Source organism: Notolepis coatsorum (genome assembly GCF_963971535.1).
Source record: "Notolepis coatsorum genome assembly, chromosome: 14".
In the NCBI taxonomy this organism is placed as follows: domain Eukaryota; kingdom Metazoa; phylum Chordata; class Actinopteri; order Aulopiformes; family Paralepididae; genus Notolepis; species Notolepis coatsorum.
This window is the reverse complement of record NC_140178.1, coordinates 53,570,568-53,595,557: the sequence shown is the minus strand read 5'-3', so window position 1 is coordinate 53,595,557 and position 24,990 is coordinate 53,570,568. Positions and strand designations below refer to the sequence as shown.

The following is a 24,990-nucleotide window of genomic DNA, read 5'->3' as shown; positions in this document are numbered from 1 at the left end:
TGGGAAAGTGGGTCCTTGTGGAGTATGATGCAGAGTTGTTCCCTGGCACCATCACACAGGTATGTAGAACTAGTTTTAGATATGGACACTAGGTTACTTGTTAATGGTAAATCCTGAGTCCTGTTTTGTACTTTTTCTTTTACCTATGTCCTTTACAGATTGTGGATGATCAATATGAAGTTGACACGATGAATTGTGCTGGAGAGAATAAATTCTACATTCCATCTCGGAGGTTCGATGGAGAGAAAGTGTGGTATTACTTGGATGACATCAAATGTGTCATCCCGGAGCCACTACCTGCCACATCCTCTGCACGTCATTTTAGTGTTTCAGCTGAGATCTGGGCTAAATACACAAAGAAGTGTGTGTAAATGCGTGTTGTGGGGTGGGGGGTTCTACAGGTCTAAGCATGTTTTATACATGACAACCATTTTGTCATGATTGTGTCCTTGTTTTTTATTTCATTTTGTACAGGCCTACTTGTTTTTAACAAGAATATACACATTTATCTTAGGCCTATATGGATTGTATTATCTAAGCAAGGTTCAGAGTTGCACATTTTGCTTATCAGGCCTATGTGTGATTGTTTGAGTTATTTTTTTTGTATTTATAGCACTTTTTGAAGTATATGACCTGAACCAGTGATTGTTCTATGAAAAAGGTTTTGTTTGTTTTTGTTATTATTCTGTATATTGATTGCATCTTATTGTATTTTTAAACAGAATGTTGTTAAACAGAATAAAGTTGTGAGTTGAGCTGAACAAATGCATTTTTTTCTTAATTTGATTGACAGAATATGCAAATGCCTTAGTTGCAATTTTATGAAAGCATCCAGTCACTGCAGTCAGTGAGAGTTGGCAAGCCCTGAAATAATCTCTCATCAAAAAGGTTCACCGTGTTAACTTGACAAATAAGACAGTAAATTAGAGGTTTTCATAATTATGTAATTTGTTGTGTTACCTAAATTTTGGGATGCAAGTAAAACTAGACAATTCCACGCAGGGAAATTGTGAAAGTGTGGGTGATGCCTCTATTATGACATCATACTGTGACATCACAAATGTTCTAGAATGTTCTATTATGACATCATACTGTGACATAACAAATGTTATAGAATGTCTATTATGACATCATACTGTGACATCACAAATGTTCTAGAATGGTCTATTATGACAGCATACTGTGACACCACAAATGTTCTAGAATGTCTATTATGACATCATACTGTGACATCACAAATGTTCTAGAATGTCCTATTATGACAGCATACTGTGACACAAATGTTCTAGAATGTCTATTATGACATCATACTGTAACATCACAAATGTTCTAGAATGTTCTCCCATTCATTCCTTATGGACCAAAATGTCCTGTTTAAAGTCGATTTGTAGCCAAACGGTGCGGTGAAACTTTCCAATTTTCTGCTTTGGTGTTTGTGGCTAATCAGACACACCAAGTGGTTTGCTTTGAATAACCAACAGCCTTGCTCTTAAGCCTCGAGTTGTGTCTGGCAACACTTAGCATACTTATTATCATTACCGAAATCATTAATCTCATTTCCGAAACCCATGTATCATTACCACAACAGCTGTTAATTTAATGTTTATTTAATTTAGTGAACAATTATAATTTTATTCTAAAGGCATGTCCATGATCTATTTGTTATGTGCTTTCATGTTTACAATGACATTTTAAGAAAAATTCAGGTTTCCATGAAATATCACAAAAATTAGGTTGTCGACTGCAGAAGGCGTTGCGGTAATGAGAGTAATATGACAAACTATTCTAAAAATGATTATTTAAAAATATATATTATTTCATAGTTTCAGGTATGTGTCTATGACTGTTAATAATCAATTCTTAAAACTTTGAAAATGTATACACTTTTATTATTGTCTTGAAGTTTAAAGACTGTTGCGGTAATGCGAATTTGAAGGACTTATTTTGGAAAATGTGTTCAAAAAGGTGTTAAATTGTAAATAAATATTTTCTAATTATTATTCACATATACTCTAGACCTGGCTTATAGTGCTTGAAAAGGAAATTTGTTGATGCAAGTTTGTTAAAAATAATTATGTTTGAAATTTTGAAATCAAGATTTCATGAGAATCACCCCTTTACTGACTTGACCTCTCTCTCCCACGTTCCACCGAAGTCGGGTGCATTTGGAGGGTTGTAGGAGAAGGTGACCTGTTGGGAGGCCAGCTCGTCCCTCAACTCCTCACTCATCTGGTGGTAACTCTTGATGAGTTCAGCTTCTCCTCCCTTGAAGTTTGTCCCGTGATCAGACCATAGGGTATGGGGTCGCCCTCTCCTTCAAGTAAATCGACGGAATGACTGGAGGAAGCTGTCTGTTGTCATTTCAGCCAGCACCTCGAGATGGACGGCTCTCGTGGTGAGGCACTTGAAGATGATTCCCCATCTCTTAGCAGTTGCTCTCCCGATCTCCGCCTTGATGGTGAAGGGCCCGAAGCAGTCCATGCCCGTGTTGTGGAAGGGCGCTTCTTGGAGACGGAGGCGGCAGGATGGGAGGTCAGCCATTCGTGGCATGATGGGTTGGGCTCTGAGCTTCTGGCAGGCTGTGCATGACCGTTGGTAACGCCGCACAGCCTCCCGGCCGCAAAGTATCCAGAACCTTCTCCTGAGCTCCGCGAAGAGCCGCTCCGCTCCAGGGTGATACAATTTGGTGTCATAGTGACGAATCACCAAGTTAGTTACCGGATGCTTCGAGGGGAGTAGGATGGGGTGTTTGCTGTCCTCGCTGAGGCCCTGAGCCCGTCGTAGGCGGCCTCCGACACGTATGAGGTCTTTCTCGTCCAGTTCGGGGGCCAGTAGCCTCAGCTTGCTGTCTCTTGGTAGCTCCATCTTCCGTCCCAAGCACGCCATCTCAATCTGGAAGACCTCTCGCTGCACCCTCTGCAGCAACATGATCTCAGCTGCGGCGTAGTCGTCGGCGCTGAGGGGGGTCGGGTCTCCGGGACCGGGGTTCCGGTGGTGGAAGGTACGTACTTGGAGCTCTTCTAGGGTCTGGCAATCCTCAACCTTGGGACCGTCGGTGGTTGAAGGGTCTTGGAGTCCGGTGAGGCCGCAGAAGATGGACTTCTTAAGTTCCACCTCCACCTCGGCGTTCTCCAAGTTCGGAGGAGAAGGCCACTCTTCTTCTGGCTTGCGTAGGTATTCGGGTCCTTGGTGGTAGAGGTTGGGACGTGCCAATTCCTCGAGGGTCGCACCTCTGGTGATCACTTCCGCCGGGTTGACCTCTGTCGAAACGTATCGCCAGCAGCTGATCCCCACAAGCTCTTGGATCTCGTCACCCTTGTTCCCACGAATACTTTATATCTGCACGAAGTCGACTGGATCCACTGGATGACTGTTGTGGAGTCGGACCACATCGACACCACGTGAAGGGGGAGGTGCAGCTCTTCCTTCAGCATCTTTCCCAACTGGGCTCCACTTAGAGCAGCGCAGAGCTCCAGCCGGGGAATGGATTGCTGCTTCTTGGGTGCAACTCTTGAGCGTGCAAGAATGAAGGACACGTGGACTGTGTCGTCGGGCTCTACCGCACGCAGGTACGCTACTGCACCATATGCCTTCTCAGACGCGTCACAGAATACATGAAGGGAGAGCTGGCTGCCGGTCAGACTGACGCTCAAGGGAAAGTAGCTCCTGGGGAACTCAATCTGTTGGAGGGTGGGGAGCTCTTCTTCCCACTTCTTCCATTTCGCCCCGAGTGTCTCTGGTAGGGGGTCATCCCATCCCTTCGCCTCAGTCCACAGCTCGTTGACCAGAGCCTTGGCACAAGTCGTGTAGGGGTTGATGTAACCCAACAGGTCATATTGACTCGCCAGAGTACTGTAGATCGACCTCCTGGTTACGTAATGGCGAGTTTCGATCTTCTTTTGCCGGTAACACAGGGTGTCAGACTTAAAACGCCAGAGGAGACCCAGAGTAATTTCGTGGGCGTCCTCACTTGACTGGGAGAGCCAGGTCTCGCTGCTGTCAGCCTTCGCTTCGTTTGGGAGTTCTCAGACGACCTCAGGGTCGTTGGTGGCCCACTGGCGGACCTCAAAGCCAGCGGTGGCCAGGAAGGTGCGTATGTCATGCACCAGCTTGTAGGCCTCTTCCGCGGTCTCCACGCTGTGGAGGCAGTTGTCCACATAGAAACTGTGGTGGACAGCATCGGAGACAGTCGTCGACATGAAGCTGCAGGGCGTAGGTGGCGCAACACGGGCTGCAGGTCGTCCCGAAGGGCAGCACCTCCCACTGATAGATGGACGGTTCCGGGTCGTCTGGGTTTTCTCTCCACAAGAACCTCATGAGTGGCTTATCTTCGTCGAGCAAACACACCTGGTGGAACATGCGTTTGATGTCGCCACTGATGGCGGTCTTCTGTCGTCGGAAGCGCACCATGACTCCGAGGAGAGGAGGGGTCAGAGTCGGACCGGGCAGGAGATAGCGGTTGAGGTTCTGCTGGCGCACTTGAAAGCTGCAATTAAACACCACTCTGTTCTTTCCGTTGTGCTTAACGTTATGGTGGGGAAGGTACCATGACTCGGTACTCCTTTCCGCCTCCTCAGGCTTCAGCCTCCTGACGAGTCCAGACTCTATGAGCTTGCTCATCTCTGTGGCGTAGGCGGCAGCTGTCTTGGGGTCTCTGCCGAGTCTTCTTTCAGTGCTAAGCAGACACGGCTTTGCTACTCCTGGGGGAACCTTGAAGGTCGGCATGGGCTCTCTTCTCAAGAGCGGTGTGGCGTATCTGAGGACACCGCGCACGCAGACACGCTTGGTCTTGGCTTGGAGAAGATCCATCGCCGCCTTATCTTCCTTGGAGCGAGTGTGTATCTTCTCGTTTTTGTATGGAGCAATGTCCAGCTGCCACAACCTCTGAACATTCTCCAGCAGCGCCTCGTCTTCGTGCCCCGCTCCAATGAAGAGGCAGTGGGTCTGACGGGCGTTCAGATTTCTTAGACTGATGGGGCCCTGCAGGGTCCAGCCCAGCGGAGTCTCCAGGGCGACGGGACATCCGGGTGGACCCTGGATGATGTGCTTGGGTAAAGTGAGGTTCACATTATCGGAGCCGAGCAGGAGGGTGGGCTTCACCTCCATTGCAGCGTTTATCCCCAGATTACAGAGATCTGGGTACCTCTTCATGAGGGACTCCATGGGGTAGCCGTAAATGGAGAGGCACAACCCAGCAGCTGTGAATACGCAGCTCACCTTGAAGACTTCCTTCGGCCGTCCGGCCGGTGTGAGGGTGAGGGCCACACTTTCTCCTTGAATAGTGGTGCGCCCTGGTTGGATGGTGAGGAGATCCAGCTCCTCTGCGTCGCCCACGAGTCCAAGGGCGATGGCAGCCTCACGCATCAGCAGCGTGCGCTCCGAGCCATCGTCAATAACCGCATAGGTCTCCAGAGTCTTGTCGCGGTTCCGCAGGACCACCGGCACAATCTTCAACAGCACGCGGGGAGTGCTGCCCCTCACGGGCCCACATAGTAGTTGCGTATCTCTCTAGAGGGCTCATCACGGACTTCCGCAACGTCAGGCTTAGCCTTGTCGTCTCTATTGTTGAGGTCGTGGAGGGCCGTGAGGTGGATCTTCCCGCACCCGCTCTGTCTGCAGGGTCCTTTGATGGTGCAGTCCTTTGCTCTGTGCTCACGGGCGCACATCCAGCACCGCTTATTCTCCATCCACTGTTTCTTTTCTTCTGTAGTCTTCTCCTTGAACACGGGACAGTTGTCTAGCCAGTGGACCTCTGTGCAGCACTGGCATGGCGGCGGAGTCTTCTTCTCTCCTTTCTTCTGGGAGGAGAAGCCTCGTTGGCCTTTCGGGGGCCCTTGGTGCTCCTTTGATGTGTTTTCATGTACGGTGGTCAGCACCCTAACGGGCCGCCCCGTTCGGTCGGACTTGTCTCGTCCACTGCGTCCATTGCCTCTCTGCTCTTCCCGCTTGGGGAGGCGGATGTGCCTCATCTCCGACTTCAGGAACTCTGAGAGCTCCATCAGGGTAGACAGTGGCTGTTGGGGGTGGAGACGCTCGTGTTCCCGTCGGAACCTCTCTTCCCTTTCCTTTGGAAGCTTCCTGACGAAGCGTTCTACGTTGGAGCCTGCATAGAGCTCAGTGCGGCCGGCGGCTCCTTGAAACATCAGCAGGCTCACCAGAGGAGTATGCGTCCAGGGCCTGGTCATCCTTTATGTCTGCCATTTCTCCCAGCTCGTGGATCTCATCCAATATGTGGTCCCACGGGCGTCCCCAGCGCTCGTCCAGGGCCTGGATAGACGAAGTATAGGGGGTGGGGGAGTATGCGTTGGCAGTGCATATGAGCTTGGCCGCAGGCAGCCTACAGTGCATAGACAGCTCGATGAACGTCTGTTGCTCGCTGTGGTTGGCGGCACCCAGGAGGAACTCCAGACACATCCTCATGTCATGGTACTGGCTTCTAGAATTATCTTTGAAGAATGGGATGGCGCTCCCTGGTGGGCGCTGTGGGAGCGGGTCGTACCTAGGGGCCGGTGTAGTTTCTGGCCAATGTTGATGGGATCTGGAGGTTGCTCTGTGTGTGGCGGGTAGCCGCTCACGTTGAGAGGGGGGTGGCACTTCTCCTCGTGCCATATATTCCTCCTGCAGACGAGCCAGTCGCCTTTCCAGGTCTTCGGAGTCGGCCTTGTCCCTTCTTCGGGGTCGGGGATACGTAGCCGGGTGCTTCTCCCTTTCAGGCTGGCGGCCCTGGGGTGAGTTATTCCTAGTGGATGCTCTTGATGCTTGCCTGGAGGCAGAGGCAGATTGCAGTTGGGCGGTAGCGAGCCGGGTGTACTCCAAGGCCTGGGCTGCTGCTCTATCGCGCTCCCGCTCCAGTGCTTCCGCGGCTCTTCTCTCTCTGTCGAGCGCATCTCGGTGGAGCCACTGCTCTCTTGCGAGTGCATCTTGGCGTCGTTGAGCCGCTCTTGCGAGTGCATCTTCGCGTTGTTGTTGCATGCATTGGAACATGAGTTCTGTTTGGCTTGTAATGCTCCCTCTGCTCCGTGATCTGCTGGGGGGCCTACCAGTTCTGCGAGTGTCTAGGAAGAACTCTCCCGGTTGGAAGTGATTAAAGTCCTGCCCGCCGCGTGGCTCCACTCTGTCTGGGGGATTGATATCCTTTCCAGGTTGCGAGTCGGTTTCAGCGGAGTCACGCTCCTCTTCTTCATCAGACTCATCTTCATCAGACTCATCTTGGTTGGCGGTATTCAGTGGCGAGAAGGTAGTTATGTCTTTACTACACGGGACTGCCACCTGGTGTCTCTTCTTTTCTTCAGGCCGCTGGGGGGTGTCAGTTGGGTCTGACTCTGTTCTCAGAGTCTGATTTAACTGCGGTGTGGCAGCAGCACCCTCTACTGGCTGGGGTGTGCCTGCCGTCTGATCTAACTGCGGTGTGGCAGCAGCACCCTCTACTGGCTGGGGTGTGCCTGCCGTAAGTCCCCTACTGTCCGGTCAGCTGATGTGTTTAGCACATGCTGATTGCTCTCCGAACTAGGGCTACTGGGTGTACCCAGGACACAGTCATCTAGTCGGGAGGTTAATCTACGCTCTCTAGGAGCACGTGTCTTCCCTTCAGGGAGGGGGGGGGGACCTTTTGAACCTGCCTCGCTCTTTCGTGACATCCTATCTGGTTTGCTCCGGTTCGAAGGACCAAATTGTGCGGGAGCTTAGAGGACTGTATATAAATTTCACCTTAGGGGGTTTGGTAGGATGCCTTAACTGCTAAACTAATTGTACCAAATTACACAACTGAGTGAATAACTTAAAATGGAGTCACCTAGACTAGAAAGAGCGAGGAAACTGTTTGAATCATAATGCCATTTTTTATATAAACAAAAGGGGGAAAAAACATACATACAAATATTATTATCACTTTACACAATTCCTAATTAAATACTATAGCTAAATTTAGATGGGCGCCCAAATGGTTCTATTAAAGTGTTTTGGCCAACGTTGCCGCGGTTACCACTGCAGCAGAGGAACAATTCCCTCTGCAGTACGAGAGAGGTGGAGAGTTAGTAATCCTGGTGGTGAGAAAGAACCCGGATGGGTTCTGTAACGAGGAGTAGTCGACCGCTGCGTGGTGATGAGGGCGGGAAGACGCTGCCCGGTCCGATTGGCGCCACCAGTCTGCTCCTGCAGACCAGATGCTCCGCTGTGGTGGATCCGAGTGTCTCCCTCCGCTCCGTAGTGCTGCACGCCGACAGCCACTGAAGACACGCTGGTCCCCTCTGTACAACAGGCTACTGCTAGTGGCTACTACATAGGACTGGTTGTGTCCTTTTACAGAGTCCCTTCGGCACAGACCCTATCTAAATGTCCTCTGGTCTGTGCTATATATCGTCTGATATGTCCAGTATAGAGCAGCTATCAACGCATGAGCATCGGGCTACGTTAGGTATTAGCTCCGAGCTAGCTAGCTTCGGCTAACTGCTAACGATAAATGGGGAATACTATAGTCCGCTGTAATGTGCTAATCCCAGACGTTTACTAAACATCGAATTAGCTGGTTACTAAAACTCACTCTCTCTTGGTGGAATAATGTCCGCTTGGTAAGCAACTTTACATCCTTGGTCACCGTCAAACTATAACGTTACGTGACCAACGCTGGATGCATTTTCTCCCGTCTCGTTCTCTACAAGTCTGGGCAAGTTCAACGTCAGTTCAAGTGTCCTAGAGGAAGTGACGCACTTGCGCTAAACACTACCACCTCTGGCCCACTAGATGGCAGCACTGTCATATAACCTGAGATGTCAGCAGTAGGCAGACAGTCTAACATTATGTGGTAAATAATAACTTAGCTCCCACATATTAAACAGGTAGGTGAACTTAAAGGGGGGTAATCTTAGGTCTATTTTTACCTAATTGCAGACCCTTCAGCACAATCATAGCTGGTGATTTCAATCAGGCCAATTTGAAAAAAGTGATGCCGTCCTTTTTTCAACACATCGCCTGCTCCACAAGGGGAGAGAACACACTCGACCACTGCTATACCCCATTCAGAGCCGGCTACAAGGCTGTAGCGGCTCCACCATTGACGGCCACAAGCTCATCCGACCACGACTCCATTATACTCTATCCCGCATATAAACAAAGATCACGTGACGCCGTCGTGTCACGTGAGACAAAAAAATGGACCGACCAATCAGAGGCCACGCTTCAGGACACGCTCGAGGATACGGACTGGAATATGTTTCAAGGAAGCGCCAGTGACGTCAGCGAGTTCGTGGACAGCGTTGTATGCTTCATAACAACACTCGCTGACAGTATTGTCCCCACAAAGAAGGTGCAGGTGTTCCCAAACCAGAAACCGTGGGTGGACAGTACTATCAGAGCAGCTCTGAACTCTCGTACCACGGCCTACAACCTGGGCAGAGAGTCAGGAAACATGGAGGAGTACAAGGCTACAGTCTATACTCTGCGCAAGGCTGTAACACTTGCAAAACGGATGCTGATAAACTGGAGACACAAAACGACACAAGAGGCTTATGGCAGGGACTGAGGACAATAACTGACTACAAAGTCAGCGCCCCCTCAATGGGGAGCGACGACGCCTCCCTCGCGGACAAACTCAACTCTTTCTACGCTCGGTTTGGTGTAGACAGTGGCGCCGCTAGCTCAACGGCTAGTGACGTCACTGGCGCGCCGGCTGTTTCACCGATGGTGAAATCGGTGAAATCGGTGAAAAAACTCTTTCGGCCGAAAATGGCAAAAAATTTCCTTTCGGCTCTTGGCCGAAAGAGTTTTTTCACCGAAAATATGTCACCGAAACAGAAACAACCTAACAACCTTGCGTGTTGTTGTGATGATGTCGCGCTGTCGGGAGTCGTGCTGTTTCTATGTAAACTGCGCGCAATGCGTCCAATAAATGCGTCTTTAACATGCTTTATATCCTTATTTACTATATGCCGCGGTTAATCACTGAGTGATCTAATATGCATATTATTCAGAGCGAGTCCCCGCTGTCGTCCACACTCAGCTGTGAGAGAATTGTTGAATAGATACACAAATGTTCTAGAATGTTTGATTATGACATCATACTGAGCTGGACCTGTACTTTGTGACGTTATGTTATTTCGGGCATTCATAACATTATTTCGCGTGACTACATTGTAACGTTAACACAGCCCAGCTGTCAACTGTACTTTGTAATGCTATGTTATTTCGGGCATTCGTAACGTTATTTCGCGCGACTGTACATTGTAACGTTAACACAGCCCAGCTGTCAACTGTACTTTGTAATGCTATGTTATTTCGGGCATTCATAACGTTATTTCGCGCGACTGTACATTGTAATGTTAACACAGCCCAGCTGTCTGTCTGTCGCGCGTCTACTGTGCCGAGTCAAGCGAGCACATTCAGCTGGGGACTAGAAAGGTGCGCTCAGTAGAGCACAGATGTCCGCTGCGCAGCCAGAGAAAAGATGGAATTAATGTACTGTATGCATTCAGAAGTGCTGAATAAATGTTTTATGGACCCATAAGTGATTATTTATTATTTAAGTTAAGTTTAGCCATAATCATATATTTTTCCATAATCATAATGTTCCACAACATTGGTAAAAAAAAATTCTATTCTATGAATCATTTTCGGCCTTTCGGCTTTCGGCCAACTGTTTTCTATTTTCGGTATCGGTTTCGGCCAAGAATTTCCCATTCGGTGCATCCCTAGAAAATACCTTAAAGCGTTGTGGTAACGAGTGTGTGTTGTTGTGGACTGGTGGAACAAGCAAATAAACTAGGGATGCCCGGATCACGTTTTTTGCCACCGATATGATCGTCGTGAGCCATATCGGCCGATACCGATCCGATGCCGATCGTTTTTGATTAAAAAAGAATTAAAATGTATTTTATATAATTTTTTTTTTTTTTTAATAAAATATATATATTATATAATTAGACTTGTACTTGTATTATCTGCGAGACATCGCCACCACGCAACAAGCTCCACTGTCTGTGTGCTTCCAGCTACGGCCAGGATTCTCCGGAGCTGCAGCTGGACCTATACTCGAGTAGCCTCGAGCTACGGCCAGGATTCTCCTGCGCTGCAGCTGGACCCTATTGGTATAACGTTACTGTACTTAGCAAGCCCTCAGCTCGAATACGCATCGAATCAGTGTTATAAGACATTGATATCAGGAGCTATCTGTAGCTACTGCTAGCCGGATATATAACGTTAATACAACGCCTCAGTGAATTATTTAGTTCAATGGGACATTTCGTTTTGAACAGTGAACTAACTTGCGCTAACGTGAGCTAGCTGAGGTATCATACACGTCTACTAGACTTGCTGGAGCGTTTGTTGATGTCAGGAGTTATCGGTAGCTGGCCGGCTAGATACCGTTCGGTTAGACAATGCCTCATCATGTATTAAACTAAAAGTGAATAGTTGACTGGGTCATTTTGTAACGGTAGCTAAACTAACGTTAGCTCAGGGAGACGCCGTCCTCCCGTGTCCCGTCCCACTAGACTAGACCAGGGTTTCCGTTAGAATTTTTTTTTGCAGGTCTGAGTGTCCGGTAGATTTCAATCTACCGGACAAATGGGATAAATTCCGGTCAGAGTTTATTGAGCTTAAAAACAATTGATAGGCCTATATAAAGAATGACATCATCAAGGCATTTATAATATTTTAACTTAAAACTAGACTACTTTTGCGTATATACAGTCATTAATATATTCCAAATAAAATAAGTCCCTCGAGACTGCGTGCTGCTGCCGACTTGAGGTGTCGGTGGGCAGTCTGCCCGACCTTAATAAACAGCAGTCTGTTATAATCACATTTTTATGAGCTAACGAATTCCGTTATATTGGACATTTGTATTAATTATATCAAGCGAAGAACTGAGAAATTTGGCAGAGAGACGGCAACATTATCGTGGGTTTGCGCCGTGATGTATATCTCCACCTCCCAACGACTTGGTGCTGCTGCTCATAATGTCCGGTGAAAATAATTCCCTCTAAGCACAATTTGATTATTTTAATTGTATTAAAATAGGCTAAAATTAAATAGCCTATGCGATGAACGAAACAATCATTACATTTGTCGTTGCTTCACCAAGCAGCCGGTCAATGACATCCTGTGTCAGCGAGCTGGCAGCTGATATATCAGCGCGAGCCGGCCGCAGTTAGTTTGCAAGAAGCATCCAGCTGCAGACCCGCAGAGCAGCTTTCCAGGTCTGGGGACCGCACTGTGCCAGCAAAGCTGGTGGGTTCTGTGGGTCTGCAGCTGCATGCCTTCCGCAAATCCAGCAGCAAGCTCTCACTGACACAGCGTCGTCATTACCAGACCGGCTGCTTGGCGAAGCAACGACAACAAACGCAATGATTGTTTCGTTCATCGCATAGGCCACCCAACTCCAGCCCATCCAAATACAATTCAAATAATCAAACTGTGCCCAGAGGGAACTATTTTCACCGGACACTATGACCGGAGAGATTAAATTTGTCGGACTTCAACAGATTTTGCCAGTCAAATACCGGTAATTACCGGCTAACGGAAACGCTGGACTAGACCCGTGTTTACATGCGTGCGGGAGGGGCTGGAGGGATGAGCAGACGCCGCACCACCCGGTGTCTGAGACAGAACTCAGCGAGTGAGATCGGTTTTGACGATCTGCGAAAATAAAGCATTATCACCGATCGCATATTTATACTGATTATCGGCCGATAATGATCGGTGGCCGATCGATCGGGGCATCCCTAAAATAAACAGTAGAACGTTACGTCGCAGTCCGGTGCGTTTTTGAATACACAATACTAACGTTACTAGTACTATGGTGCTGCGGGGCTCCTGGCTACCATTCTGAGAGTTAACGTTAGTATTACTAGGATGCTGCGGGCTTCTGGCTAGTGGCTCCATTCTGAGAGCTAATGATAGTAGCACTCGGATGCTGCGGGCTAACTGGCCATCTCCGCGATTTGTTTACTTGGTAACACGGGTTGCCCCCCCCCGCTGATAAATGAGAGTCATACCGTCATATACCGTACACCGGGGTATTAGGTAATCAAGGTATAACGGTGTGAAAATTATGATACCGCCCAGCCCAGGCCTAGTTGTTACTACTGTATTGCACATCGTTGAGGGCAAGACCACCCGCATTTCATTGTATACTTGTATGTAGGACTGGGCGATATAACGATAAATATCGCGATATATTTTAATAATCGATATCGAATATTGAAAAAAAGAATAGAATATTTTTTTTTGTGACCTGCAACAGGGCAGTTTTAAAACCAGAGACAGTGGACACTACAGGCTTGTCTTTCTTGCCTGCAACTTAAAGTAATGGCTTTGCTTGTCCAAATGACAATACTGACCAAATTGAGATATATTTTTCTCTTGTCCATTTATTTTGTTTGCTTTATAATTTAAAATACAGTTTGAAACCGTCTGTACACAGTAGGCTATGTGTGCTAGCAGAGCTAGACTCCAGTCACTAGTCACGGTGCACGTGCGGTGGTTTGTCCACCAAAAAAGTGCCAAAAGATCGAAAATAAACTAGCAGAGCCAGAACTGTTCAACTCCCCTGGAGCCACAGCCAGCAGAGAAGCCGGTTTACTTTCGCTTTTAAACCAGCTGCAGCCTGAGAACTGGAGTGTGAGGGGATGTAACACTAAAGATGGCGGCAACGACAAAGAATTGCTGCAAAATAAACATACATCTGTTGTTTACATTTATTATTATTTTTTTTTCTTATAACAATTTCGATAATTATCGATATAGAGAAATATGATAACATTATCATATCGTTATCGCGATATGATTTTTTGCCATATCGCCCAGCCCTACTTGTATGCCGTGACAAATAAAACTCTTGACTTGATTTGACCTCCAATGTACAGCCCCCCCACCCACCCACCCAACCCCACCCCACCTACCCAACCTCCTCCAATCAATCAATCAGATGTATTTATATAGCACATTTCACATGACGCGTGTCAACCAAAGTGCTGTACAGAGGGTAGATACATATAGACAACAATCATACTCCGTTTTATGGGAGGGCACACAGGCAAACGCATAGAAAAACAGGGCATGAGTTAGTGAACGGGAAAGGCTAGTAGGTAGAAGTGGGTTTTGAGCCTCGATTTGAAGGCATCCATCGAGGGGGCGAGCCTAATGGAGGTGGGGATGCTGTTCCACAGTTCAGGGGCTGCGATAGCAAAGGCACGGCCCCCCCTGAGCTTGAGGTTAGACCTCCGGACTGTCAGGAGCCTCTGATCGGCTGACCTGAGGGACCTGGTGTTGGAATAGGGGGATAGGAGGTCTGAGATGTAGGAGGGGGTGTGACCATTAAGGGCTTTAAAAACAAATATGAGAACCTTAAAATCTATCCTGTAGCGTACTGGGAGCCAATGAAGGGAGGCAAGGACAGGGGTGATGTGGTCTCTCTTGCGGGTTCCGGTCAACAGTCTGGCAGCAGCGTTTTGTACCAGTTGTAAGCGGGACAGGGAAGACTGGTTAATGCCTATATAGAGGGAGTTGCAGTAGTCTAATCTAGATGAAATGAAGGCGTGGATGACTCTCTGAAGGTCTGCAGGGGAGAGAAGGGCTTTGAGTTTGGCAATGGTGCGTAGTTGGAAAAAACATGCCTTTACCACTGAGTTCACTTGTCTGTCAAATTTAAATTGTGGATCAAAAATGACACCTAGGTTCTTGACATATGGCTTGACCAGGGAGGACAGGTTGCCAAGGCTGTTGGTAAGGGTGGTGACTAGGGCTGCAACTAATGACTAATTTGGTAGTCGACTAATCTGCCGATTATTTTTTCGATTAGTCGACTAATCGAAAACCAATGTAAAAAAAAAAAAAAAAAAAAAAATGTAAATGACCTATCTTTGTGAAAGTGGCTTCTCAGCTCTGGTCCAGCTGAAGACAGAGCAGAGGAACAGATTGGACATTGAGCATGACCTCAGAGTTGCTCGTCTACCATCACCCCAGACTTTGAGACTCTTGTCAGGACCAAACAACAACATCATAACATGATGATCCCATAGCAAATTAAAATAATGACTCATGAAACATTTGAATTTGGATCTTTAAGCCACTTTAAATGAAAATGTATTTGAAGAACAATACAGCAATCACTCATAACAAGATAAATAAATGAAATAATACAAATTAAAGTGGAAGTGTACTTTAAATAACTTTTGTTTGCTGTGTGTGAGAGGAGTCCGTGTGTGTGTGTATGTGTGTGTGTCTTACTCTGATCGCTGTGTGAGTGAGAGGAGTGTGTGTACTGTGTAATTTGTGTGTGTGTCTTACTCTGATCGCTGTGTGAGTGAGAGGTGTGTACTGTGTAATTTGTGTATGTGTGTGTGTCTTACTCTGATCGCTGTGTGTGAGTGAGAGGAGTGTGAATGTGTGTGTGTCTTACTCTGATCGCTGTGTGTGAGTGAGAGGAGTGTGAATGTGTGTGTGTCTTACTCTGATCGCTGTGTGTGAGAGAGAGGAGTGTGAATGTGTGTGTGTCTTACTCTGATCGCTGTGTGTGAGTGAGAGGAGTGTGTATGTGTGTGTCTTACTCTGATCGCTGTGTGTGAGTGAGAGGAGTGCGTGTGTAATGTATTGTGTGTCTAGTCTGATCATCATCTCCTGCAGGGGAACAATGTTTTCAATGTCCAAAATTTGCTATGGGATCATCATGTTATGATGTTGTCTGGAACCCTGAGAAGCCACTCTCACAAAGATAGGTAGTGCACAAAAAAAATAAAAATAAAAAAAACATTTTTTTTTTTTTTTTTTTTTTAATGACTAATCGACGCAACAATTTCTCGTCAACGATTTTTTTATAATCGACATCGTCGATTATGTCGACTAATCGTTGCAGCCCTAGAACACATAGTAGCTTACTACAAAAACCTAGGGGTCCGCAAGGACGACTTCAAGCTGGAAATGGTAACAACAGATGGGGTACTGAAAGAACTGAGCGCCCTCCAACCTAACAAGGCCACTGGCCATGACAACATCCCCTCCAAATTCCTCAGAGACTCAGCAGCCGCCATCACCCCAGTCATCACACACATAATAAACCTCTCCATAAAACAGGGACACGTCCCCAAGGACTTCAAAATTGCAAGGGTGACCCCTCTGCACAAAAAGGGCAGCAAATTAGACCCAGGCAACTACCGCCCTGTTTCTATTCTCACCTCCATCTCGAAAGTCATGGAAAAAATAGTCTACGAACAGGTCGAAAAGTACCTAGCGGAAAAAAATCTAATCTACGAATTCCAATCTGGCTTCAGAACATCCCACTCCACTGACACATGCCTTCTCTATTTGAACGACCACATCAAACAAGAGGTGGACGCGGGCAAATACTGCGGCATGGTCATGCTGGACCTACAAAAGGCCTTCGACACAGTCAATCACTCCATTCTGATTGACAAGCTAAAAGCAATTGGTTTTGATAGTCTATCAGTGAGCTGGATGCAATCCTACCTTGAGGGGAGGGAACAGATGGTGGAGGTAAACGGTACCCTATCCCCCCCCCCCCCTCACAGTGAGCTGTGGTGTTCCACAAGGAAGCATACTAGGACCGCTACTGTTCCTAATTTATGCAAATGACATGTCGTCATCTTGTGACTGCAACTTGTTCCTGTTTGCGGACGACTCAGCCCTGCTGGTCTCTGACAAGAACAAGTTACAGGTTGAAAAAACCCTCAGCTCGGAACTAGGCAGAATCTGCATATGGCTCGCTGATAACAAACTATCATTACACATGGGCAAAACAGAGTCCATTCTCTTCGGTTCAAATAACAAACTCAGCAAGACCGACGGCTTCTCAGTTACAGTGGGTGACAATATTGTCACAAGGAAAGATGAAATTACCTACCTGGGTTCCATCCTAAAGGCTAATCTCTCCCGTGACAAAATGGCATCCAATGTAATAAAAAAAGTCAATCAACAAACTCGATTCTTGTACCGGATCTCCTCTCTGGTAAACAGGAATACCCTGAAGACTCTGGCAGGAGCACTCATTCAAGGGTACTACGACTATGCTTGCACCTCATGGTACCAAAGCACCTCAAAGGCGCTAAAAACAAAATTACAAACATCTCAAAACAAACTGGTCAGACTACTGCTTGACCTTACTCCTAGAACCCACCTCACCCCTGCCCACTTTGACAACCTACTGAACCTAGGATGGCTTAGAGTAGACGACAGAGTACAGCAACTTGCAATGGGCCTGGTCTACAAGATACACTACACGACCAAGGTACCCATGTACATGTCAAAATACTTCCCAAAGGTCAGTGAATACCACGATCACAACACCAGAGGGAGCTCAACAAATCATGTTAAACCCAGATTCGGCTCAAACAAGGGACTAAACACGTTTCGCAATTATGCCACAACAATGTGGAACGCCCTACCCAAAGCTGTAAAGGAATGTGAATCCCTGCCCACATTCAAAACCGCTCTTAAAGAGCACCTACGGGAGGCTGCAATTCTAAACTGGCCACCGTAAATGCCCAAAACCCCCACCACCTCCTAATAGACAGTCTCCTCCCCACCGCATGTATATATTCCCTCCCCGCCGTATGTATATTTCCCTCCCACACACCCACCCCCTCCTAATGTACAGTCCCCTCCCCATCATACTCTGTCAGGATCTAGGAGTAACAGTACTGTATATTTGAATACCGCTTATGTCACAAATGTATCAGTACTAAATACCTATATGTCCCTATGCCATAAATGTCATGTATGTTGTGTATGTCATAAATGTCTATATGAAATGAAAATGGGGGACCCTGATGGAAACAAGATAAACGTCTTTCTCAGGTCTGCATCCCCTTAACAATTGTATGTATTGAGCCGTACTGTATTGTACCCATTCTGCAATCTGTTAAATAAAGTTCTCATTCATTCATTCATTCACCTACGGGAGACTGCAATTCGAAACTGGCCCCTGTAAATGTCATAACCCAACCCCCTCCAATGTACAGTAATTTACCTAGTATGGTTGTCAATATTCCAATGTACAGTTTTGCTTGTTTGTACAGTGTTCCCCGCCCCCCCCCCCCCCCAACCCCCTCTAATGTAAATGACCTAGTATGGTTGTCAATATCCCAATGTACAGTTGTACAGTGTTTACCCCCCAACCCCCCCCCCCCCCACCCCCACACAACCCCACCCAACCTCCTGACCTCCAATGTACAGTTTTTACGTCAAATGTATACTCCCTTTTCTGGACTCTTTTTGTATCACAAACAGTACTGTATTTGCAAATCTGGTATGTCATAAATGTATAGATGTAGCTATACTGTCTATCTGTATGTAATGTATGTCATATGTCCTGATGAATTGAAAATGGGGGACCCTGATGTAAACAAGATGAAAGTCTTTCTCTGGTCTGCATCCCCTTAACAATTGTGTGTATTGAGCTGTACTGTATTGTACCCATTCTGCAATCTGTTAATAAAGTTTTCAATCAATCAATCAATCAATCAAAACTTTTCAATCAATCAAGCGAACGTATAGCCATCAAATGGGATGCAGGGACCGCTGAAGATTATACAGATGGAATACAGCCCATCTAAAAACATAACTGAAAACTTACCACAGCCATGGTTGCCAGTGTTTCACTTTCTCCTCTCTGTGCTATGCCGATGGATGGGATGGCCGTATCCTTCAGAAAACGTCTCATGGTTCGGTTTCTAAGTAGCATTTTTTCATAATAGTCATCTTGTGCAAAATGCTCTGAGCAAACACGCTGGTTCTTGATTATTTCTATTGGTGTGTTGGGATCTATGTTCAGAGCAAGTAGCCATAGCTTCAACCAGTCCGGATCTTTAGTTGGAATTCTATGAAACGAAACGTTTAACCATGGCCTCGATTGTTTATTATAACAACTCTTTACAACACACAGAGGCATGCTTGTAAAGTTGTGATTTATCTAGATACTACTACTATCTGATGATATAGCCACTTGACATGAAAGCTCGTCTTGTCGCTAGCTTCTTCTTCTTCTTTCGAATTTCCGGCAGTCTAGACCATTCTATACATAGATATATATAGAACACTAGATAGCTTGCCCGCGCTGCCGGCCAATGGAGAGCGACGTCACTGAACCGCCGCCATCTTGCTCCAGTTAGCCTTGAGTGAGAGTGAGTGAGCTGCACAGACAAAAATACTCATAACTCGCTGAAATATTGACGGATTTACAAACGGGTTGGTTTATTACAAGCATTATTAACGTGGCTATGATTCAAGCGGTTTTATAAGTATGCAGTATCATAACTACATCTTTGATGTTTATAGCAAACCAACCCGTTTGTAAATCCGTCAATATTTCAGCGAGTTATGAGTATTTTTGTCTGTGCAGCTCACTCACTCTCACTCAAGGCTAACTGGAGCAAGATGGCGGCAGTTCAGTGACGCTGGTGACTCCGCCTTAAGCTATCTAGTGTTCTATATGTAACCAGGAGGCTTAGGGCATATAACAGACAGACACAGCAATTATATTTAATATAATTATCTTCATTGAATGCTATGTTAAAAGAAGGAGTAAGTTGAATTTCGTACAAAACCATCACGTATAAATACGCACAGAGAGACAGACTGAATTCACATACACCCTAACCTGAAGTAGCAAAAACAGTGACCACCTGTTGACCACCACCTGTTATGACATGGAAATGGAACAATGAATATCCAAGCATAATATAACATACTTAACATGCTGCTTGTTGCACACTATAAACGGCGAACACTTATAATCACATAACGATACAATGGAATGCATGGCACTAGACACAAACGAGAGAGAGCTTAAACTTACACGTTGAATGAAACACATTCAGCATAGCAAACGCCACACCCAGCACACACCCGGACCGCAACGGTACAACTATTCCCCCAACCTGAGGGAAATCAGGACAGTCTGTATTATACTATTTATACCCAACAGCCTGTGCATGTAACCACAAACAAACGGAGCGAGCGATACCTTGGTATCGCCAGGCGCAAGCACAACGCCCCGCCTCGTCGCTGTTCACAGTCTGTCATTCCCTGGGGAAGACCAAACATGGTATAAACAACTTGTCAGTGCACCTAAACCTAGCAACATGATAATGCCATAATGATGAACTCTTTACACTATAGTTAAATTACTCACCAGGACACTTGAGTATTTACTCGCCACACTCTCTCTCGTCTGGTAACATGCGTGGGGAAATGAATGCTGCTGCCATCGCCCGTTCCCAACTAGCAGTGTTTGTTTCAGCCGCCATCCGGTCAGGCTGAAATACACGCTGACGCCAGAGCCACACCCACAATACCCCCAGCTGGCCACACTCACTCCCCTAGAAAACTAATCAGGGTCCCACTGATCTCCAAGTCCGTCTTTGGCCCCAAAGGACCCCTCCTCCGTACGACCACGCCCAAGTGGCGACGCCGCAACCCCTAGCACCGCACTCTTCCCCCCTGGATGTCGAACGGCTGAACGCGGCAGATTAAAGGGATTCGAACGCACACCCGCATTGCTATGGTGCGACTGACGCACTTGCACCGGTAGCATGGTTCTCTCCTCCGGTGCCCTCCGTTCTCTGTGGGGCCATGGTTTCACCGGTTCAGACCGTGCCCCACCGTCACGATGATGGGACTGCTCCCCAGAGCCATCCGGACCACCCTGCTTGCTCCGTTCCGGACCCCCCTCCCCGGGATCCGCCCCCAAGCCCCCCTCTGACCCAATACCAATCCAAATTACACCATCATCCTCACTCTCCTCTCCTTGCACCCCATGCTGCTCCCTAATCATAACCTGCACTTCCTGTGGAACCTCCCCGGCCACTACCTCCACCAGATGTGGCTTCACCCTAACAACTGAGGAACCCACATTAATGACCGGCTCAGCCAGATGTCCATCGTTAGCTGCTACAGAGGTACTAGAGACCACCCACCCCGCAGGCAAATTCCCCTCTTCCAACCCCAACGGCTCTACAAGTACCGATGCCCTAGACAGGCATAGACTGTCAGGTCCGGCCGCTGGAACAAAGCACACCGATCCTGCAGGGATTGTAAACGGGGAGACGGCAGCAGCAACCATGTTCCTTTTCAATATGACCGTTTGTTCACTTTGACCGGCTGCAACAGCAGTCTGCCAACCTGGGGCCTTCAGGAGGGGCGGCGGTGGGCTAGGACCCTGCGCAGGGCATAACAGCTGATAACATTCCTTAATGACATTCATCCCAAGCAAGCCTGGCACTGCTTGTTTACGCTCTTTTTCTGCTTGTCCAATTGAGTCTTTCACCACCAATATACCCCTCTGCGGTATAGTCCTGCCCAACGCCACCGCCTCCACATCAATTGTGAAGTAACCCAGGTATGGGATATTCAACCCCCGGACCCCACTCAATGTCAGCCACCCACAGTCAGCCAAATTCCCACCCCATCTTGGCAGTAGATGTTTAAAGAAAAACCCTTCAGTAACCGTTGAAACATTTGACCCAGAATCTATTAAACATTGAAACTTCACCCCCCCCATAGAAACTTCCACAGTGTCACACTCCCCTAATAAACACTCATACACCTGTGGATCAATATCGGGTACCGTTACTGAGCCTGGCTGTACTCCACCCGTGGTTTGGCTCTTCACCACAGAGGGAGACAGTTTCCCTGCATGCTGCTCCGATATCTGGGCTGCCCCCTCCCTCCCTGCGGCCGAAGCAGGAGACCAAGGGTCTTGATTACGGCTAGGCCGTGGGGCCATACAGAATCGTGCGATATGGCCAGCTTTCTGACACTTAAAACAAATAGGCTGCCCTGAGGCATCGTATCGCGGCTGCCATTTACGGGCATCTGTTCTCCTGAACCCTAATGCCTGCCAAGTGGTTGAAACTGTTTGTGATAAATCATCAATTAAAACCTGTTGTCTTTGTAACATATCTAGTACTTTAGCGAGCGTAGGTTCAGGCTTCACCTCCATCGCAGCGGTAACCATACTAGCCTCTACTGGCGTGGCCTCCACCTTCTCACAGGAACCCACCACCCGCCTCCTACGCTCTCCCCCGCACTCCGCTTCCTCCCCCCACTGAAAAGCTTCTCTACGGAGCTCAAAAAACGACATGGTTGGTTGCTGCCGAGTTGTTTTCTTTAACTCTCGACGGAGACTGATATCAGATACATTTTCTGCAAATTGGTCACGCAAGGCCAAGTCGCTGCACCACGCCTCCTTCACCTTACAGTGATTGATCTCTTCCATGACAGCCAGTAATGCATGTGAATATTCCCGGACAGACTCCCCTTCCTGCTGTCTTCTATCAAAGAACTGTCTTTGTAACTTAGAGAGTGACGGGGGCTGCCCATATATCTCTCTGAGAATGTCTAACACCCGTGCTGGATTTGATCGTTCAGCCTGTAGTCTAGATGGAAATAGGGGTCCACGCGCACCCCCCGGAACTTTTTATGCCACCTGATTTTTCTTAATCCTTAAAGTGTCTACTTTCAGAATCTGCCAGGTGCCAAGCTAAAATAATGTCCGAAAGGCTCCATTTTAACCCTTTATTGCACCTAACCCAAAACCGAAACATTAAAATGTGATGTAGCAAGAGGCATAACTTTTGAAGTAGACAACTTACAGAGACAAATGAATACATTTTTCCATACAATTCTGACCCTAGGAATTCAATGGAATGGTTATTTTTGACATTTGACAACACTTTGACTGTATTTCTGGACAAAAACAGCAAAGAAATGCAAAAGATGTGTGTCTGACCAACTACTTTTTTATTTTTCAAACGCATAGAGTGAATATTTGTTGACAATCAGTTTTTTTTCAATCCTTCAAGTGTTTATTTTAAGATTATATTGGGTACCAAGCTGAAATAATGTCCCAAAGGCTAGTTTTAACCCTTTATAGCACCTAACCCAAGAATCGAAAAATTTAAATAGAATGTAGAAGAGGCATAACTTTTGAAGTTGACAACTTACAGAGACAAATGAATACATTTTTCCATACAATTCTGACCCTGGGAATTCAATGGAATGGTTATTTTTGACATTTGACAACAGTTTGACTGTATTTCTGGACAAAAACAGCAAGAAATTGCTAAAAATGTGTGTATGACCAACTACCTTTTCAACACATAGGGTGAATATATGTTCACAATCAGTTTTTCTCTAATCCTTTAAATTAAATTAAATTATTGAATAAAATCTTGTTGGGTTTATTTTTAACTCTTTATTGCACCAAAATCAAACATGAAAGATTATGTAAAGTGTGATATAATTACAACTTGAACAATGAATACATTTACTTTTTCATGTCACTACCAACTTGCTGACCTAAACTACTCATCATCCTCATCGTCACTGAAGAGATCTTCTAATTCAATTTCTTCCATCTCCAGCTCTTCATCCTCATGCTCATACTCTCCATCCACTTCACCCACAGACAAGTTATTGTTGGTGTAATCGGTCACCTTGTCAAGGGCTGCATGCTCTTCTGACTCTGCTCTCTGAGCCAGTACCTCAACAAGAGAAGGAGGGAGGATGGGTCCAATTGCCCAGACCGGTTCCAACACCACCTCTTCTCCTGTCTTCTCCCAGCCCATGCCTGGATCATGTGGTTTTGGGCTCTCGATTATTGCCTTGTCTGCTCTCTTATAGAAGGCGACTCTGTAGTTGGCTCGCTGGACATGTGGAATGAGACAGACCTTGGGGGGAGGCAGGCGTTCCAGGTCTACTTTTGACTTAGAGTCCAGGACTTTGTCAGCGCCGACCATCTTTCTCATCATTTTCACCCGTACTGTGTCAACTGATGTCATCCGTGGTTGGCCATACATAATACATGTGAAGCTCTCCATCTCCTCTTGAAGCTCATCAGTGACCATCCAGTCTGCACCAAGCTGCCTGAAAGCTTTGTGGAGTTTAGGAGTCTTCTCCAGCTTCTTCAGGGGATTCACCTTGCCTTTGCCTTTAAAAGCGCTGGTACAGTCCTCCCCAGTAAAGACGTAGAATCCAAGAAGTGTGCTACAGTAGTCAGGGCCCAGTGATTCCGACAGTTCTCTCACATTTATCAGTGTGCGATGTTTGCCAGAGCCATGGTCAAGGTAGATGGAGAGGTTGATCCTGCTGGCATGGTAGAGGAGGATCATCAGGATGTCTGTGTCAGGTGTCCTCACCACACTGGACTTGTACCCCCATTTGACAGCCTGGTGGAGGTACAGGACAATCCGGCTGTCTGTCTCCTCCTGGTTGGATCGCAGTTCATAGATCTCAGAAGTCTGGACCTGTAACAATCAAACAAAGTAAATGAATACTACTACATATTTTAACAGATTAACATTTTAAGTTATGCAGTTTTTGTCATATGTATTAAGAGCCCAATTATGGTCTGCAATTGTATGTGTGTGTCACACTTTTTCTGTCAACATACTTTTCCATTTGTTGATGTTAGGTCATAAGATCTTCCGTCAACACACACCACTGCTTTCATGCTCTTCTCAATCCGGGATGCTGCCTCATTGCTCCCCCAGACCCTGAGAAGCAGGTCACATAGCTGCTTCTTGTTAAGCTCATTGCCAAGGAATGACTTAAAGTCATAGGGCCTCCGGGTGTTTGGACCATCAATTATGCGCTTCTCAGAAGAGCCACGTCTGAGCCTCTCCTGGGCTTTGATGGAATCTGGCTGGTAGCAATCTGTAGAGAACACAAAATGGTGCTTGGCAACCATTTGGTCCAGGAGCTGCATGCAAATCCCTCCGAAGGTCGGTGGGAGGTTGGACATCATGTGGAAGAGAGCGTTGCCATCCTGTATGAAGAGGGCATCATTGGGGTAAGGTACGTCTTCGTCCCTGTCCTGCAGCAGATGGTGAAGGATAGTGGCCTTGTTGGTTTTAGCAAAATAGCCATCCGGAGAGCCAAGGGCATGAGGAACAGGTGAGAGGGGATACCGCATGAGTTCCTCAAGGTTGATGGGCATCTCCATAATCTGCGACTTAACAAGCAGCTGAAAGGCGAGGTTGC

General features: G+C 47.0%; 1 protein-coding gene across 2 annotated transcripts in view; it reads right to left on the bottom strand.

The window, feature by feature from the left end:
* The window catches only part of LOC311240025 (uncharacterized protein), a 135,714-nt gene extending 116,720 nt beyond the window's left edge, over positions 1–18,994 (bottom strand). For both annotated transcript variants that reach the window (XM_084328520.1, XM_084328521.1), the window contains exon 1: positions 18,584–18,994. In XM_084328520.1, coding sequence (XP_084184646.1) covers positions 18,584–18,898 — 315 coding nt within the window. In that variant the 5' untranslated portion in view covers positions 18,899–18,994. The remainder of the gene's footprint in view (positions 1–18,583) is intronic.
* Between the last annotated feature and the right edge of the window lie 5,996 nt (positions 18,995–24,990).